General features: G+C 33.5%; 3 protein-coding genes across 3 annotated transcripts; 2 read left to right on the forward strand and 1 right to left on the reverse strand.

Annotated features, from left to right (window-relative positions):
• Window positions 1-3,401: 3,401 nt before the first annotated feature.
• On the forward strand, window positions 3,402-5,249 carry LOC140964490 (putative cyclin-D6-1). Its single transcript, XM_073424327.1, has 6 exons — window positions 3,402-3,573; window positions 3,681-3,767; window positions 3,849-3,950; window positions 4,074-4,275; window positions 4,362-4,492; window positions 4,634-5,249. The coding sequence occupies exons 1-6, from the start codon at window positions 3,415-3,417 to the stop codon at window positions 4,808-4,810; spliced, it is 858 nt and encodes a 285-aa protein (XP_073280428.1). The 5' UTR covers window positions 3,402-3,414; the 3' UTR covers window positions 4,811-5,249.
• Window positions 5,250-7,899: 2,650 nt separating this feature from the next.
• LOC140964626 (calcium-binding protein PBP1-like) lies at window positions 7,900-8,241 on the reverse strand. The gene has a single exon (XM_073424487.1). The coding sequence runs from the start codon at window positions 8,239-8,241 to the stop codon at window positions 7,900-7,902; it is 342 nt and encodes a 113-aa protein (XP_073280588.1).
• Window positions 8,242-12,967: 4,726 nt separating this feature from the next.
• Window positions 12,968-17,984, forward strand: LOC140964488 (receptor-like serine/threonine-protein kinase SD1-8). Its single transcript, XM_073424326.1, has 7 exons — window positions 12,968-14,355; window positions 15,846-16,010; window positions 16,108-16,292; window positions 16,400-16,610; window positions 16,694-16,931; window positions 17,218-17,368; window positions 17,463-17,984. The coding sequence occupies exons 1-7, from the start codon at window positions 13,086-13,088 to the stop codon at window positions 17,772-17,774; spliced, it is 2,532 nt and encodes an 843-aa protein (XP_073280427.1). The 5' UTR covers window positions 12,968-13,085; the 3' UTR covers window positions 17,775-17,984.
• The last annotated feature ends 820 nt before the right edge of the window (window positions 17,985-18,804 follow it).

Genomic DNA, 18,804 nt, shown 5'->3' on the forward strand with positions numbered 1-18,804 from the left:
ACTCAGTAATTATTATAAGGGGAAATAGGACAATGTAAGAGATGGAAACAATTGTTTTATATATAAATTTAATGCAAAAAATAACAATTTTTTAAATTTCCCACGCTCTTACAAAATTGGATCATAATTGGGGAGTATATATGTTTCCACATAAAGAGTAATATTTTAATCACATCATTATTATTGATCTTTTTAATTAATTAATTACCCCGTTGTTGATTGACTAATTATAGGACAATAGGTGATCATGATCTATATATTATACACTAATAAATTATATGTTTTAATTTAGTTATATTAATATTATTTAATTTGTTTACTATATCCATGTGCACTCATCACTTTTAATTTGTTTAAATATAAATTTTTGGTTCGCATATAAATTCTACATTATTTGCATGTGTTAGACTGTATTAATTTTTTTATTGTATCTATTTTTGTGATTTATTTGGTCTAAGAAAATTAAAAGTATTATTTCAGATTCTCAAAAAGAATGTTTATCTTATATTATTATACAATTTAAAAGCGTTATAAATATAAAAAATTCAGGTCTATGTGAATGTGTTTAATAATTATTCTGTTAAATAGAGCAATCGAAACGGACGATTGAATTATTGTACCGTTTAAAAATATTTGAGTTGTAATGTTAGCACTAACTGTATATTTTGGTAAAATGATAAACGTTCGATCCTATAATCGGTATCAGATCAAATGTCATATGTTCGATTTTCATTTATTGTAGAGAATGTTGTTATTGGAATGATGATTGTTGGAGTCCGGTAATTGTCCCTGATGGTAGAACAATACAAAAGTGATGATTGAGTTGATGTACAATTTAAAAAGATTTGAGTTGAACTGTTATCATCTATTATAACTTTTGAGAAAACCCAAGTACTCGATCATACAAAAAATCAGCCACACAAATAATTAAAATTTAAAAGGGGTGAAGATATCAATTAAATAAGAAATATATAATTAACCACGACGGAATATCGAACGTTGTTTGCGTATAATTTGTAGAATGAATAGGCCCACAGGGTTGTCCGTCCATAGATATTACTCATGAACGACAACGATGATGCCTGTGCATGGGATTGAAGGCGTGAATGCATGCACTCCAATTTTCATGTCTNATATAGAAGCGTGCCTCTCTATATTAATCATTTCCATGCACCTACATACAAAGTTAAATAGCGGACCAAGATCAATATTTTCAGTCAACTAATTATTTTCTAAACATTACCACATAAAATCTTAATTTTGTTAAGTTTCGAAACGATCAAATATGAAGTTCTGTGACGTTCGGCGGCATGTATGTATATATATGGTTCAAACACAATTTCGTGCTGGCGTTAACGATTGGGATTGAAACCTAAAGGAAGTGTTTTGTTGTTCGGTGTGTAAAACAGCTCCCGGCCAGCAAATACGGCAGATCGAACCTATTGTGATGGCAGGACGAATCTAGCTAGATGAATCTATTCTTGGGAGCGATGCGTTGTCGACATGACACAAGTGAACGTCATTTTTTTTGTTATACTATGTAAGTATATTATAACTAATTAACATATGTAAAGAACCACCACCACCATTTAATTACGATTTAGTATGACGCATGACTGCAAGTCAAACCTATAAATTTTTTTTTTTTTTTTTTTTTGGGGGGGGGGGGGGGATTATTTAATTTTTATAAGAAAAAAATTATATGTGAGCTATGAATTAATTTAAAGACATAGGAAATTAAAGCAAGAAAGTAAAAGCGAAAGATATTGGAGTTCCATCGAGTACAAGTTGAATTGTAAATGAGGTCCAAGGCTTTCTCTTATATCAATGAAAAGCTAGTGTAGTGAATCCTTTCGCATGCAAGATTAAAGAGACAACAGCATAATCTCAACATCGAAGCAAAGAATATGTGAAAAAAAGGGTGACATACCAAAGTGTACAATTTCCAAATAGTTGGGTGTGTAACACTAACTAAAAGAGAAAAATTAATATTTGGTCCTCTTCTTTTGGCCAACCCCATAAAAGCCAAGTCTTGTTCCATTCCAAAGCTCCGATAAAAGGAGTCGAGAAAAACCATCAGAATCTTATATATATGTTTGTATATGTGTGTGTGTGGACATCCACATGCCAAGAACAGAATTAATCATTGTTACGAAGTAAAGTTTCCACACACTTTGACAAAAAGAGTGTAAATTGAAGATGTATATTTCTAAACATTATCAGGTAGGATGGAGCTGTATTGCGCGAAACATGCACCCGTTACGACATATATAATTTGACTCCGATAATGTTATGCAAGGACGTGACGCACTTTTTGGCAAAACATATATAGAATTAATTTAAAAAAAAAAAAGCAATTGGCCGGAATGCATGTTTCATGCACGTACCTGTTGCTTTTCAAAAGGCATCTTCTACACTATGTTTGCCAATCGATCCGAGAAATATACTAATTGTAATATCATCTGACTACGTTCTCTGCAATTTCAGCTATTATAATGTTTGGGTCGGACTAGTTCAATGCTAGAAGGTATCTCACAAGTTTATTTTATTGAAAAGATTGTCGATCCACGTGTCTCACAAGCGTGTATTGAAAACCATTGCTAAATTTATGCCTAATTGTATATTCATATGAAAATGATGATACGACACAGATAAATCAAGGCATTTATTGCAGTCACATGTGTGACACAGAAGAATGTTGTCAGGTACAGCAAAATTAATTTAAACAAAATGCAGAGGGAAGTACTCTCTCATTGGTCATTACCATGTGACATCGATCTACTCCCTACTTTACTACCTTCGATTAATACGATAAAAGAAATAGATTATAAAATAATCATTTTAGAAAGTTCTTTGAAAAAATATTAATGCCCAACCAATATATAAAGGGTTAATTGTTAATTCTACTTAGCATAGCATATATATTCCAGACATTGAGATCTCAATGTTTGAAACATGAAGATCAAATCTATAATCAATTATGTTTAACATAAAAACTCTTGTGAAACGGTTTCACGGATCAATTTCATGGGTCGAATATCTTATTTAGGTCATTCATGAAAAAGTATTACTTTTTATGCTAAGAGTATTACTTTTTATTGTGAATATCGGTAGGATTGACATGTCTCATAGATAAAAATTCGTGAGACTGTCTCACATTAGACTTAATCTATGTTTAATATCTAAAAGGTTCAACGATAATTCGACCTAACATATTTGGGACCATGGGATCTCGATGATCCTTTCGCAACATTATAAAGAAAAAGTTCATAATCACTCGTATTTATTGACTCGGGTCCAACTTTATCACTAACAATGGATTCGCCTGAATAAATAGAGGACATGGAGAGTTGTTCATCCACACACACTATAAATGTTCTTTCCTATTTACTCTAATTTACACAAAATATAAAAATGGAACTGGATCTTCAGAATCCATTGACAATCCAGCAATACGACGGCGTTCCGTCGCTTTTCGCCAATGAGTCCGAACACATGCCCTGTCTGATCGCCTTCCAATCCTCCGAATCAAGATTTACAATTCGCAGCCGTGCTCTCGCTCTCATATCTCACGTAAGTTTTTAGCTATTGGAATTTGATTTTTTTTTTTTTTTTTGGTTGATTTCATTTGTTGGTGAAGTACTTTGCTTCGTATGGTGGTGGTGGTGGTGTTTCTGCAGGCGAAATTCTCATATAATTTAGATCCATGGTTAGTATACCTAGCTGTGAATTACATCGACCGGTTCATATCTAAACATGAAATTCTGGTAATTTTCGTGTTTCGAAGATTAATGCATTTTCAGTACCGAGTTTTATGATTAATCTTGTCGGGAACTTATGTGAATCAGGAGAAAAGGCCATGGGTTTCGCACATTTTGGTTGTTGCATGCCTTTCACTTGCAGCGAAAATGAGGAACTCTGATTTATCAGCTATCCTCGCCGATTTATCGGTAATATTACCAATTCACACACTATAATACAGCTTCTCGTACACTGGTTCGATAAATTTGTTGAAGCTTTTTAGAATATGGATTACGTTGATGGTGATATGTCTACTCTCGTGAAATTAACAGAGGGAAGAAGGCTTCGAGTTTGATTCACGATCGGTTCAAAGAATGGAAACTATTATTTTAGCGACTCTGCAATGGAGGATGCGATCCATAACTCCTTTCTCCTTCCTTCGCTATTTCATTTCCTTTTTCGAGATCGAAGACTCGTCGTTAACTCAAGCTCTCACACACAGAGCTTCAGATATCATTTTCGACGTTCAACATGGTATTTCTCTTTAATTATCATATTTTTTTCATGCATAAATTTGCTTCTTTTTCCATTCTTAATGGTTTCTATTTCATCAATTGCAGTGTTGAAGACTTCAGAGCACAATCCTTCGACAACTGCAGCTTCAGCTCTTCTCTGCGCCATTCAGGACTTGATGCCGCAGAGTTTTTCTTCTTCCTTATCCGCGATTTCTTCATGTGAATATTTGGACAAAGTAAGCAGAGTGCTACAAAGTTTTCACTGTTTTATTTAAAATTTCACTTCAAATCTTCTTCAAACAGTTCTGCATTTCGAAGCTGAATAAATTATTTATTTTTTCATTTGATTGATCCTGATGTTGTCATAATTATTACAGGATAGACTGTTGGAATGCTTGGGTTTGATGCAGGAGATAGCGACCGCGGGTTGTGAGCCAAGTCCTCACACAACGGTACTGAGTTCTACTTCGACTCCGACAAGTGTCCTCGACCGGCAATGCACAAGCTCCGGAGGCCATACCCGTGCCACCGGTTCAAAATTTCCTCACAATTAATATATATATTTTTCGCATTTCATTTGGTGTTACTCGCACTCTTATTATAACGTGATACTTACAATATAGAGTGGGAACAAAATGACTATATTTCGTAGAAGCCAAACTCAGGGTACTTTGTCAAATCTAGCTTCCAAAATGTAATATAAAAAATGGAAAAGAAAAGAAGGTTATATTGGTATTTTAAAATTTCAACTAGTGCTCTGACTCTGACAATTATTAAATTAAAACGCAGAGAAAGACAAAAAGAATGTTTATTTTGTTTGTTATATTGTGCAAAATAAAAAATAAAAAAAAATTGCGGGTATTAAATGTGGGGAAGGTTTATTAAATTCGCAGAGTGATAATATAATAAATAGGGGGAGGAAGCGTTTGGGGAAAAGTAGTTGTCATCAAGATTGAAGAGTCTCTTTCCAAAGGATGCACAGCAATTGATAATTTAATATGCCAATTGTGTCGTTTATATTTCGTTAAGTTTTACTAAACCTTGATTTACTTCTCAAATTATACATCATTTGATATGAATAAAAATACATCAATTGATTATATATTTTTGTTTCATGCAATCAATATTTGATTCAAGTTCTACAAATGATTAGATTTGTAAATCATTATGTTATCTTATATTTTATCGTCTCATCATTCGAACCAAACGATACAACGTATAAACAATTCCAATTGATTGAGGAGTATTTCGAACCATTTTAGGAAATATTTATTTGTATTTAAAATCATCAATTATTTTTTTCAAAATTATTTTGAAAGGAATTTGGAAGACTAATATTATATCATTAAAAGACTTTTGAAATTTATGCTCGAATTTATATACATTATGTATATAAAAAATTAAAATGATGCTCGCTTGGTTTAACTGGATTGCACCTTAGATAGAACCAAATACCATTCGATATAACTGGGCCGAAGCCCAACATCACTATATATAAGGAGGATATGTCAATACCCCAAGTCCAATCCGTTTAAATTTTGAAACTCCAATAGTCCGATACCCGCCCCGCTATGTTCGAATCCAAATAATTTCAAAGTTATACCCATCGTAACCCCTCAATTAATTTCAATTTTGTTGATGCAGTGAATCACTCAAACGCAACAAGTTTCTATCTCGAACTGGTATGAATCGAGCGAGTAATTGAAAAATGCCGCAAAACAGAATGAAAGAAAGAACATCAATGATGTGAACTCGTTGAAATGGATGAGCCGGGTAAGTGGCTCCAACGGATCAAATCAATAATTTATAGTGTTTGAGAATTTGAGTGAAGATAATGGCTGCAATAGCACCTGCACACAAGAAAAAGAACTCGTGAATGGGCGTCGGAGGAGTGTCCGGCGTAGCCACTCCGATGCTAAAGTCAGCAAGTTTTCAGATGAACACAAACAATATTTGAAAGAAAATATATATGCTTGAGAGTAAAGATTTCAGAATCTATAAATGACATTAATACATTCTATTTATAGTAGAAAATAGGTAAGTACCTCGATTCCGGTGCCACCTACTAAGTATGGCAAGTGGGTTGCCCATATTATAGCTTCTGATGACTTCTTAGACACTCCAAGTTATAGCTTCTGACGGATTAGACCGCCTGTATCACTCATACTCGAGTATGGTGCAATTCTCGAGGTAGCCCGGATAGTAGGGTGTCCGGGTAATTGTTTAAGAGCCTGGGCTATGATGACGATTGCCCGGGAAGAAACGTAGTGCCCGGGTATTTGAGGAGATATTTACGTGATTCGATCTTTTGATATGTACATCCATACATGACCGATCTAAACAATTTTTGAGTTTGACTCTAAATTTAAAAAGACCATGACACATAACAACTATTTTGAATTAAATCAATATATTAAATACAATATAAAAACTAAAAAATGCCCGATAGTCAAAACATGTTTATTATAATTAAGCAATAAGATCAAACATGTACAAAAAAATATCACTAAAAACCAACTCGTCTTAAGTTTTAGAGCTAAAAATTCTAATCAAATTGTTCAAAATTTTCTTGATTAATAACATAGTCAATCTATTTAATTTTTTCTCGAGACATTGTTAATCGGAAAAAATGTTTGTTACCTAAAGTCCTACACGAAAGAATACAATACCAAACACATAATTCTACTCGAAAACTAGCGTAAATCTAAGTCAAAAACACCGATACTACAAGTGTAATTTTGAGACTAATGCAAGCCTGACTGATGAAGAAAGATGGCCTCTGTAGTTCTATGAAATATGAATTGCCTACATATGAACTATTTAGCTGAAACTGACATTAGAATGATATCGCGCGACCTGTGTTTTATCAAAATTCGCTGGCAACAATCTTTGGGTGAAGGATTAACTCCAAGAAGTTGAAATATTGAGGGTGAGTTGGAGAATGAAAAGCACACGAGGAAGAAAGGAAACAATGTTTCAATAACATTCACTATCCTCCAAATGTTTGCGACTGATATTGTATTTATTTATAGGTATTAATCACAATCAACATCCACGATTTGTTACATAAAATATTTTTCTTCTTTTCTTTCTATGTTGTTTTGGTTAGTTTTTTTCTATAACTTAATTTCTAAAAAATACTATTTTGATGATTTTGTATTCCATTGGGAAAAAAAACCGATAAGATATACAAATTTTTAGTTTATGAAATGTATTTTAATCAATATATACATCTTCACACCTTCATACGTTTATTTCATAGCCTATTGACCAAGGTAGATCTGCATCTAGTGACGATAACTAAGTAAAGAGTAGTTTATTAGGACAATCCACTAAATCCATAAGCCCGTAATTTTGGCATTCATCATGAATAAAATATATATTTTATTTTAATTTAAAGATGTTTTATCTATTGTTGATTTATGAATTTACAATTTCAGATAATTATATTAGAATTAAAATTATAAAGTCCAGAAGTCATATTTCGATATTTAGCAGTCTGAGTCCTTACAATTCTCATGCAACAGTTTCTCATTTTCAAATATATTTGTATACTAAATTTATCATAATAATTTTACATGACAATAAATTATATATGCATCGTTAAATTTGCAGATATAGATATGACGAAGAAATAACGTCTTCATTGAAAAATGATATTAGACGTTCTTGCCCGATTCATGAGATGAGGGCTCAATCTGAACATCAAAACACAAAACTCCATCTGATTGAGGTTCCCGTCTCCATCCAAATCTCCTTCTCTCAACATACTCCTCACTTCGTCGTCGCTCATACTCTGCAGACCCAAAACCGATGAATTCCTTTTCAAACTTTCGAATGTGATCACTCCCTTCTCGCTGTCCATCAGCAGGCGGAACCCATTGCAGAGTTCATTCAGGAACCCCTCAGCTCCCAGTTTCTCCACCATTGAAGGAAAGAAATCCTCGAACACCACGACATTATTGTTTATGTTTCTTTTAGCCATTTCATTGATCATATATGCCTTGGATGTACATATATATATAGTGCTTAGGCCTAGCGGTGTATCGTAATGGGGAAGGAATTAAGTTCTGAGGAGCTAACGAAATTTCGTGAGGAAAGAGTGGAAGCAGATAGAGATGCCTAATAAGTTTCCGTCTGATTCTGGCAATGAACTTTCTACAATTATACTAATATTTTCCGTTATNTGGCAGTAATCCGATTCATTATTGGTTTTGGATCGAAAAATCAAGAAAATTTGGTCAAATTTTTTTTAAGAAAATAAATTTCTCGAATATATTTAAATAACTTTCTCGAATATTGTTTTTCCAAAAAAGACAAAAAGTTTGACACATTTATTTTTGGACCTTTTGTGTGTGTCATTGTCGGTTAGGAGTTCGACGGAGTTGGTTTTCTTTAATTTCCTGGAAATTACAGGGAACGTACAGTAGATAACCCAATGCACAGGTATCATGAGAACCATTTCCTTTAGTCTTCGTTTTAAGCCAACTTATTCATGGTAACATTAATTATGGAAAAAATTTGTCAATAGTTAATTATATATATTTTATTGTTGTTGGAAAATTTATGTTATATATATGAACAATATGGAATACACTCTTAGACATTTATTGTGCAAAAATTAAATATTTCAACTAAAAGAGTAAAAACACGTCCAATTATAATATTTTGTAATCGAAAACTAATCTTTGTTTCCAAAATTTTTAGACTTGAAAACGATTATTTTTCTCCAAAAATATCTTAATCTATTGGAAAACAAATTTAATACTGATTTTTATAAAATAGTAGAATAATTAAAAAAAAATATTTAAAGCGTAAGAATTTAATATAATTATATAAGCTTAGTTAGAGATTATGTTCGAGACAGGAGATATGTTAGTATTATTTTATGACATCTAAAATAAGTGAATAATATTTATATATATTTTTAGAAAAAATTAACATCAAAAGATAAGAAATGGCCCAATTCTCGACTCGGGTTGAATTCGATATCTACGTCCACCTGATTTGGGCCTTAAACTGTGTGGTATTTTCACCATTTTTGTGTAAGGCCTGAAACAAATTATTAAGTATATTTTCTTTTGAGTTTTTGTATAAAAAAAATAGATAAAATATAATTACCCTTATGGTGTTTTTGACAGTATGAAATTGGATGAAATTTTGGTGGGATTTGGAATTGTAAATACCTTATTATTGTTTGACAAAATAAAATTCCAAAATTAGGTTGATATTTGATAGAATTTCGAGAAATTTCATCTAACTAAGTGAAATCCTTTCAAAATAGTTTTTTGGGATTTGAGTTTTAAAAAGGATAAAATATTTTTACTATTAAATTTACCTAGCCAACATGATCAAGCGACGCACCGTCAATAGCTTGACACAAAAGAACTTCTTAGGAGCCAAGAGGTCACTCATCCTAGTAATATTATCACGCATGCACGTTTAACCCAACATTCTCCTCCAAGAAGTATATAAATATATGTTTTGGGATATTCGAACTCATGCACTCGCTCTGTTACCAATTATTAAGATCAATCGTTTACGACTAGACCAAAACTATAGTTTCTAGCCAAGATGCGATTTTATTTTCTTACACTCGTGACAGCACATAGTGTACTTACTTGGGTATCCGTCCCCAACATAGTTAACATTACTCGTTAAGATCTCGTGTCACTCTTTTACGGCCCACTCAGTCAACCAGATCAAACAGTGCAACATCGACAGCTTGACGCAAAAGAACTTTCCATGAGGTCACTCACCTTAGTACTACTCTTACTAAGACACGCTTAACCCAACAATATTTATATAAATCAAATTATTTTTATAATTATATAATTAAAAAAATATTATTTTTAATTATCAAATCATATTCCAAATCACATTTTAAATCATTGCCAATATCAAAATTGAATTCCAAGTCCATTGATAAAAAATCAAAATTCAATTCTAATTCTAATTCTAATTCTAATTCTAATTCTAATTCTAATTTCAAATCCCAATTGTTATATATCCAACCATTGTTAATATTTTTTTAGTTCCACCATAAAAATTAACTCTTTTAAAACATAATTTTTAGAACATTATTTATATAAAATCTCATATTAGTTAAAAATTATTATTTTATTTGGTACATAAAATTTAAAAAAAACATAATATTTTAAATGAATAATTGTGAAAAAAAAATCAAAATAAACTGTAAAAATTTAATATCATGCATCATAATATTAACAAATCAATTAATATTGAAAATTATTTTATGTAATCAAATCAATTTAACTATTAGATAGACAACATAGTGAATTATTGTGTGACTATTAAAAACAAAATTTTAAAATAAAAATAATAAGCAGCTTCAAACACACTCAAATTATATGCACACATTGGGCAAATATATCAAAGGTTAACAGGTTATTTGTATAGCTTTGGATTCATTGAAATGGTTGTATTTTTAAATATTGAATATGAATAAAATTTGTGCATATGCAATGGTGGTCTTTTCGTTTCAACGTTTCCATGCTTAATACTTCACTTATCATTACCACTATGAAACATTTATTCCTTTAATTACAAAATATAATATTTTACTTCATGTTTTGTTGATTTTTTAAATTATAATTATTAAATGTAATATTTCATTAAAAAAATTTATTATATATTCATGTAAAACGATGTTTAAAATTTCATTACACAATCAACACGAGTGCTTCGGACGTTGTTAGTATATATAATTGGACAAAAATATATATCAACATGATGCCCGGTCATATATATGTTTAGAAAAGGATGCAAATAAATAAGCACCAAGAAAAAAAATTAAAGGAAATTTGATATGAAGATTTTGAACTCGAAGTATTACTATATAAATTTTTAGATTTGAAATTTTCAAACTGATTATAAATTAATTAAGAAAGTTGTGTATTTTCCATTACTTTGGTCTCTTATTGTAAAATATACAGTAGACGGAGTCATCGTATGGACAAATAGAAAATTGGATGTCGGGATTTAAATAATAATAATATCTCGATCAATTTTCAAATGTCAATTTGGGTAGGTAGATTTATACAATTTTAATGTAAAATGATGTAAGAGCGATAACTTATCGTTTTATCAAAAACTATAGCAGACGATAATTGTGCAAATTAAATATTTTAAATCGTATAGCAGTCCAAACACCACGATTTGATCGCTCTCCTAGCAGAGACATTCCAACAATCTCGCTCTCAATAATTACACTCCTTACAATCAATAGGAATCAAACATATGATATTGAATCTGATATCATTTGTATAATCGAACACTTATCGTTTTTATAAAAAATTATAGTTGATAAAATGATTTAACTCTAATATTTTAAGTTGTGACGATTATTTAACCACGACAAATGATAATGATAAAGACACGAGAATGCGTTCCATGACTTGGAACAATATTATTTTATACATGTGAAAATAAAGCCTCGTCTAATTCCTTGTAATGTTGTAGCGAATGTCAAACCCACAACTTCTTTGTTAATTAATGGTTCTGACCTCACTAATTAATTTGGTAGAGAGGAAAATGACATACTTCATAAAGACAAGTTTATTTATATTTAAATCATATATTGAGTGGGATTTGAAGTATATGATTCAAAGTTAAAAAGTCATCAACTTATCCTTATCAACGTTGGATTAAATAAATTATCAAATATAAATGTAAAATAAAATATTGTATTTTAAATAATTAATTTTTTTACAAAAAAATAATCAATGTTTTTAACATTTTTGTGATATTTTGTCTACATTTTTTGAAATGAAAAGTTTGCTATATGGATCCACTGTACAGTTGTGTTGCATATGCGTAAGCTCACATTGTGATGAAATGATACTAGAGATTATCACCAGTAGGAATACCGAGAAATAAGTTCCACACAAGAAAAAAATGTTGTGCGTATGACAATCACTTCTTGAACTTGTAGGAGCTACAAGGATGTCGCAAATTGAAGGATGGTGGATGTGTTGCTGTTGTACGTCTCACCTTGATTGAAAATGAAAGTTTAAAATAATTTATAATGACTTGTAATTATGGATGTAAACGAATCAAATCATTCGCGAGCTATTCGAAACTCGGCTCGATAAAAAGCTCGTTTGAGTTCGTTTGCTAATCATATCAAGCCAAGCTCGAGCTCGATTTCGAGTTCGACAATTTAATAAAATCAAGCTCAAGCCTAATGATATTCGGCTAGTGAGCTCGCAAACATGTTCATTAATAGGTTCGCGAGCTCGAGCTCGGCTTGTTTAGGTTGCTCGTAAGCTCGAGCTCAGCTCGTTTATATATTTTTAATTGTTACGATTGTCGTTTTGACTATTTATAATTGAATTTAAACTTTTATGTCAAATTTAAAATTAGTTAATAGATATATTTAATTTTTAACAAACTAAAACTCGAGCTCAATAGTACAGATAAACGAGGTATTAATAAACCAAGCTCGAACTCAGTTTGATTAACATGATAAACGAGTTTTTAATGAGCCGAGTTCAAGTTTTTCGAGAACGTAGTAATTTTAAGACAAATCAAGCTCGAATCTGATAATAAAATGGTGGCTTTCTTTTTATTGAAAAATGGAATTAAAAAATGGTAATTTTTTTAATCTAAATCTAACTTAACAAACTAAATAATATCTCACACAATCGAGAATCGTGAGGTTCGATCGTATCATTAAGATACGTGCAAAACAATTGAAGTAAATGGTATTAAAAAAAATTAGGTTCATTAATTGAAATTTGCTGTCTCCTCCGACCACCACGAAGAGGATGTCCAAAGCGTTAGGCGCCTAAACCCCCTGCCTGAAAAATGAGAAACACAACTCGGCACCTCGTGCTTTCATTCACTTTCTTCCCTTTTCTCACTGCATCACTTGATCTGATAACCACAACCCGATTTCTAACCAAAGACCAAGTCTTGGTCTCCCCCACTGGAGAATTCGAGCTGGGTTTCTTCAGTCCAGGTAGATCCAACAACTGGTACATCGGAATCTGGTACAAGAACATTGAAGTGCAAACATTTGTATGGGTTGCTAACAGAGATGTACCTCTAAGAAATTCATCGGGAGTTTTGAAAATCAGTGCCGGTAATGGAGGCCTGGTTCTTGTGGACGATTCAGGGAACTTGGCGTGGTCAGCGAATTATTCCTCAGGCGGGAACACGGTTGCAGAATTGCTAGATTCAGGGAATCTTGTTCTTCGCCTGGAAAATGATGCGAACCCTGAGAATTACCTCTGGCAAAGCTTCGATCAACCGACGGACACTTTGTTACCGGGCATGAAACTAGGCTGGGACTCGAAAACAGGGCTGAATCGATACATCAATTCTTGGAAAAGCGCCGATGATCCGTCTGTAGGTGACTACAGTTTCAAGCTGGACATCTATGGGTTCCCGGAAGTATACCTGACGCACAAAGATGTAATTGATTACCGGAGCGGACCCTGGAATGGGATTGGATTCAGCGGGGTCCCGGAAATGAAACCTAGTGCAATCGTCTCTTTTCTATTCAAGATGAATCCAGATGAAGTGTACTATTCCTTCGAATTACATAACAAATCAGTTTACTCAAGATTGACCGTAAATCATTCCGGCTCCCTGCAGCGCTTCACCTGGATCCCGACCAGCAAAATCTGGAATTTATTCTGGTACGCCCCGAAGGATCAATGCGATGAGTACAAAGAATGCGGCATTTACGGAATCTGTGATCCAAATAAGTCACCTATATGCAAGTGCATTAAAGGGTTCAAGCCTAAGAATCCTCAGGCATGGAATCTGAGGGATGGGTCTGAAGGATGTGTTCGGCTCTCCGATTTGAACTGTAAAAACGATGGATTCTTGACGTTGAATAACATGAAGCTTCCTGATAGCGGGACTACATTTGTGGATCCATCTCTGAATTTGGATCAGTGCCAGCAATTGTGCAAGAGTAATTGTTCGTGTCAGGCTTATTCGAATTCTAACATTACAAACGGTGGCTCCGGCTGCGCCATATGGGCGACGAGCTTGTACGATATGAGGCAATATACGGCGGCGGAAGGCGGCCAGAGTTTCTATGTTCGGGTGGCTGCTTCTGACTTAGGTAACCAAAGTTTTCATTTTTTACTCTATTTTTTTTATTAAAAAAAAAAAACAAATACACTCTCTCTCCTCAGTTAATTTAAACGATTAGTTATATCAGTAATCGTTTTGCATGTTTCTCAAATTATCAACCTCTTAACACTTTTATATTAATTAATTTTCCTATCCCTTCTAAAGATTATTTATATTAATAATACTTATTCAGCTTTTGTTAATAATAATACTAATCTACTTCATCAATTATAAAATCAGAGTAGGTGGGGAGGATATTGAATTATTTTATGTGTTTTTCTTTAAAAAAAACATTAATTTATTTTAAAAAATTGTCATAACGAGCTGGTATAATTTTGAAAGACATTTTTCCGCATTCTGGTAATCGGAAGATATATCGGGCTAAGTCAACTGGACAACTCGCCGTTGATATGTTGTTTAATCGAAAAAAAAAATTCTGTTAGGTGAATCTCAGAATTCTGAAGTCAGATGGATCACGTTCGGCTGTATATTATTTGAGAAATTAATTAATATAAATTTATGCACTGGTATTAATTGTGGGCGGCCTTAGTTTCTACCCACAACACAAATATTTGGGTGAATGTTTTGGTCCAAACCAAAAGCCACCCACCCAGACTAATTTATTGACAGGTCGAGTCCTCAAAGGGACTACTCGTCCACACCATTAAGCAACTGATCATAGAGTCAGGCAGGGGTCAACCCTATATATGATGACAATGAATGATATTTCTTGGAGCTACCCAGTCCAAAGATTCCCTACATAATATCACATTTTCTATGTTTTTTGCTAGAACCTCAAAAAGGAAAAATCTTTGTAAATTTTGTCATGTAAGTGTAGGTTGGCAAGGGTATTGAGTCGGCTGCGCTCCTGATGGAGGTCCGTGGTGGGTTGAGTTATTATAGAAATGTGAGTTTTGGACTCTGGTTGACCATGCCAATGGTATCAACTATCAAGATGAGCAATGTTTGTTGGATTGAGACATAGTTTGAAATGCGCTACGAGCTCTCATCTTGGTCATATGTTCTAAAGTTGATGGCTTGGTTAGAAGTTAACACTGCCGAGTATCTTGGATTTTGCCTTGTCAACGATTGAACAATGTTACGATTATATATTAGAAACACGAGCAATTGTGAGGTGACAGAAGTTAGGAAGTGTTATTCATCTACTGATTTTTTTGAGTTTGAGCTTTCATATTGTTGGTCTTTTTCTTTGGATGGTCTGCAGTCTTTACATGCTATCTTGGACAAATATCTTGTTTTGAAAGAGAGGATCTCTCCTGCTTTTCCCTTACGTTAATAAAACTGTTGCTGTTGGATAGGATACATGAACGGGTACTGAAAACATTAGTTCGATTTTGCAAATTCTTAAGCTGTTGTTTTCTAAGAGCAGAAAAGTAGAACATCTAATGAACAACTTTTCACCATTGCTTATTGAAGAGTCGTATCATCTTTCTTTCTTTCTTTGTTTTTTTCTTTCAGAACCAGTAGCATTAGGGCATGGAAACAGCTCGAACAAGAAACGAACTCTCGAGATTGCTGGCGTTACCATCGGCATTGGAATTTTGCTCGTGTCACTTGCCATCTTCTTCTCGTGGAAGAAGGGGAAATCAAAAACTTCACAAGGAAACATGTTAGAGTACAGAGGTAAGGAAATATGCCGAGTTGTTTGCGTTCTGTGTAACTACAAATATCAATATGAATGCATATGCATATGAACACTTTTTCTTTATAACAAATACAGTTCCTAGAAGTCAAGATTTTCTGACGAGTTCACCAACTATACCTAGCAAAAGGGATTACTTGAAAGAAACTGCAGCAGACGAGCTAGAATTACCGTTGTTTGACTTCGACACCATCGTTGCTGCTACAAAAAATTTTTCTGAGGCGAATAAACTGGGACAAGGTGGTTTTGGTAGTGTCTACAGGGTAAAGTTCTCTCAAAATCTGTGTTCATACAATTTGGTAGCAATAAACTAGGCCAGGTGGTTCTGTTGACGTCCTAAAATGAAAATCTGAGATGTATGTGGATTCAGGCTATGCTGGTGGAAGGCCAGGACATTGCAGTGAAGAGGCTCTCCAAAAGTTCTGGCCAAGGAATAGAGGAGTTCAAGAATGAGGTTAAGTTGATTGCTAGACTCCAACATAGAAATCTTGTTCGTTTACTTGGTTGCTGTATCGAAATGGAAGAGAAGATTTTGATCTACGAGTACATGGAAAACAAAAGCCTCGATTCCATTCTATTTAGTAAGAACACTTCGACTATTCGACCAATTATAGCATATTATCTTACAGTATTTCCTGACTCAAGTGATCACCTTTTCTATCAGAGAAAAATAAAAGTCCATTGCTTGACTGGCCAAGGAGGTTCAACATCATATGTGGGGTTGCACGAGGGCTTCTCTATCTCCACCAAGATTCAAGATTTCGAATCATCCACAGAGATCTCAAAGCAAGCAACATTCTCCTCGATAAAGACATGAATCCAAAAATATCAGATTTCGGAATGGCAAGAATCTTTGGAGGGGATCAGACCGAAGCAAACACAAAAAAAGTTGTAGGAACATAGTAAGCACCAAACAAACTGTTAAACGGAACCTACAAACTATAATCACCACCAAGCGTCACTCTCAGGTCTGAATCCTATGGGTTCGCACAACAAGAATCCGCAAAATGGGTTTTGGCGAATTAGTGATTCATATCAATCCTATTTTGCGAAAATGATTATTCCAAATTGCTAAGGAGTCCATGATGTAGCCTTGAAATATTATCAATCACTACTCTCAAACTCATTTGGGATATGTATATACACACACACAAGTATTATGGTCACTCACTTCAGTATCTTTTGCAGTGGTTACATGGCCCCCGAATACGCAATGGACGGCCTCTTCTCTGTGAAATCTGATGTTTTCAGCTTCGGGGTGTTAGTCTTAGAGATCGTGAGCGGGAAGAAGAACCGTGGATTCTATCAAACAAATAATCACCTTAATCTCCTGGCCTATGTAAGTGCAAGGAAACACCATCTTTTATCTAAATTTTATTGTTTAAAAAAAAATTAATATCCCGTCTAAAAAACTAAAATTGAAAATTCTACAGGCATGGGGATTATACAGGGAAGGAAGAGCTTTGGAGCTAATAGACTCAGATTCTGGTAGATCATATTCAGCAAGTGAAGTAATAAGATGCATACAGGTAGGATTGTTGTGTGTACAAGAACACGCAGAAGATAGACCGAATATGTCGACAGTTGTTTTGATGTTGAGCAGTGAATCTGCATCAATGCCACAGCCTAAGAATCCCGGGTTTTGCCTCGGAAGACGGCCACTTGAAACGGATTCATCTTCGGGAAAACAAGAGGAATCATGCACAGTAAACCAAGTAACTGTTACAATGATGGATGGCCGATAGTAAATTGATCAAAGAATTACTCTGCTGGTGTATCTAACTCTGTATATTTCCAAGAATTTTTCTGTTTATATTTGTAATTTTTTTTTTCCTTGTTTTTGGGTCCTTTTGGTTTCATAGTTTTAAAGTTGGCATTCTTTTCCAGATTCATTCAAAAGAATTTTGAATATCTTACTCGTATTTAACAAGTTTATAATATTTTTATTATTTATTGTTTCTTTGTGGATTTATATATATTTTTCCTATATTAGCAATTAGAACATTATTCTAAATATTTTCTGTATCATGAGGTTGAACCAATGGTGCACTGCACCCGAACTCGAATAGATTTGAATCGAATTTAATTTAAAGAATTTTTTTTTAAAAAAATTATCTCTGGGCCTAAGAAGGCCCGATAAATACATGGGCCTTTTAGGTTACCGTACCGAGATCGGCCCTGTTTCGGGCAAGTAAACAGGGTTTCCGGGCCAAACCAACCCATTCGACATTCATATTTCAAATACAATTCTTTCCATTATTTTAACGATCCGAAGATACACTCGCAATTTGGTGAAAGTCAGTAAAATTTTAAAGGTTAGCGAAATCTAGAAAGATGATTCATTGAATAAATGCATGTAAGAAAAGCAATTCGAAGTCCAAAAAGAGGAGTACGAATGAATGGAGTTGGTGAGCGTTTGACCAGTAGTCAAATGTTTGATTCCATCTGTCCACACCTTCTACGGTGAGCATGTCGCACATAGCTTGCCTAGTATAGTTCACCTGGTTATTGTGGTTTGAAAACTATTGTGTTAATCTGATGGTTTATCAAATACGCACTGAAAGGTAACGACTTCGAGTTTCTACATCATAAAAACAACAATGCAAAATTCGGAGAAAAGAAAAAAAAAAAGCAGGCAATTTAAGTGCACCAACTATTGTGTCAAACGATTAATTTCAAATCTATCATCGACAGGATGTAAAAGAGTCAAATAGCTCTCGATTAGATATGTAAACGAACAAAAGCAAGTCGAATAGTACGAGGCTCGAGATCGGA

Source organism: Primulina huaijiensis, chromosome 18 (genome assembly GCF_012295235.1).
Source record: "Primulina huaijiensis isolate GDHJ02 chromosome 18, ASM1229523v2, whole genome shotgun sequence".
NCBI lineage: Eukaryota > Viridiplantae > Streptophyta > Magnoliopsida > Lamiales > Gesneriaceae > Primulina > Primulina huaijiensis.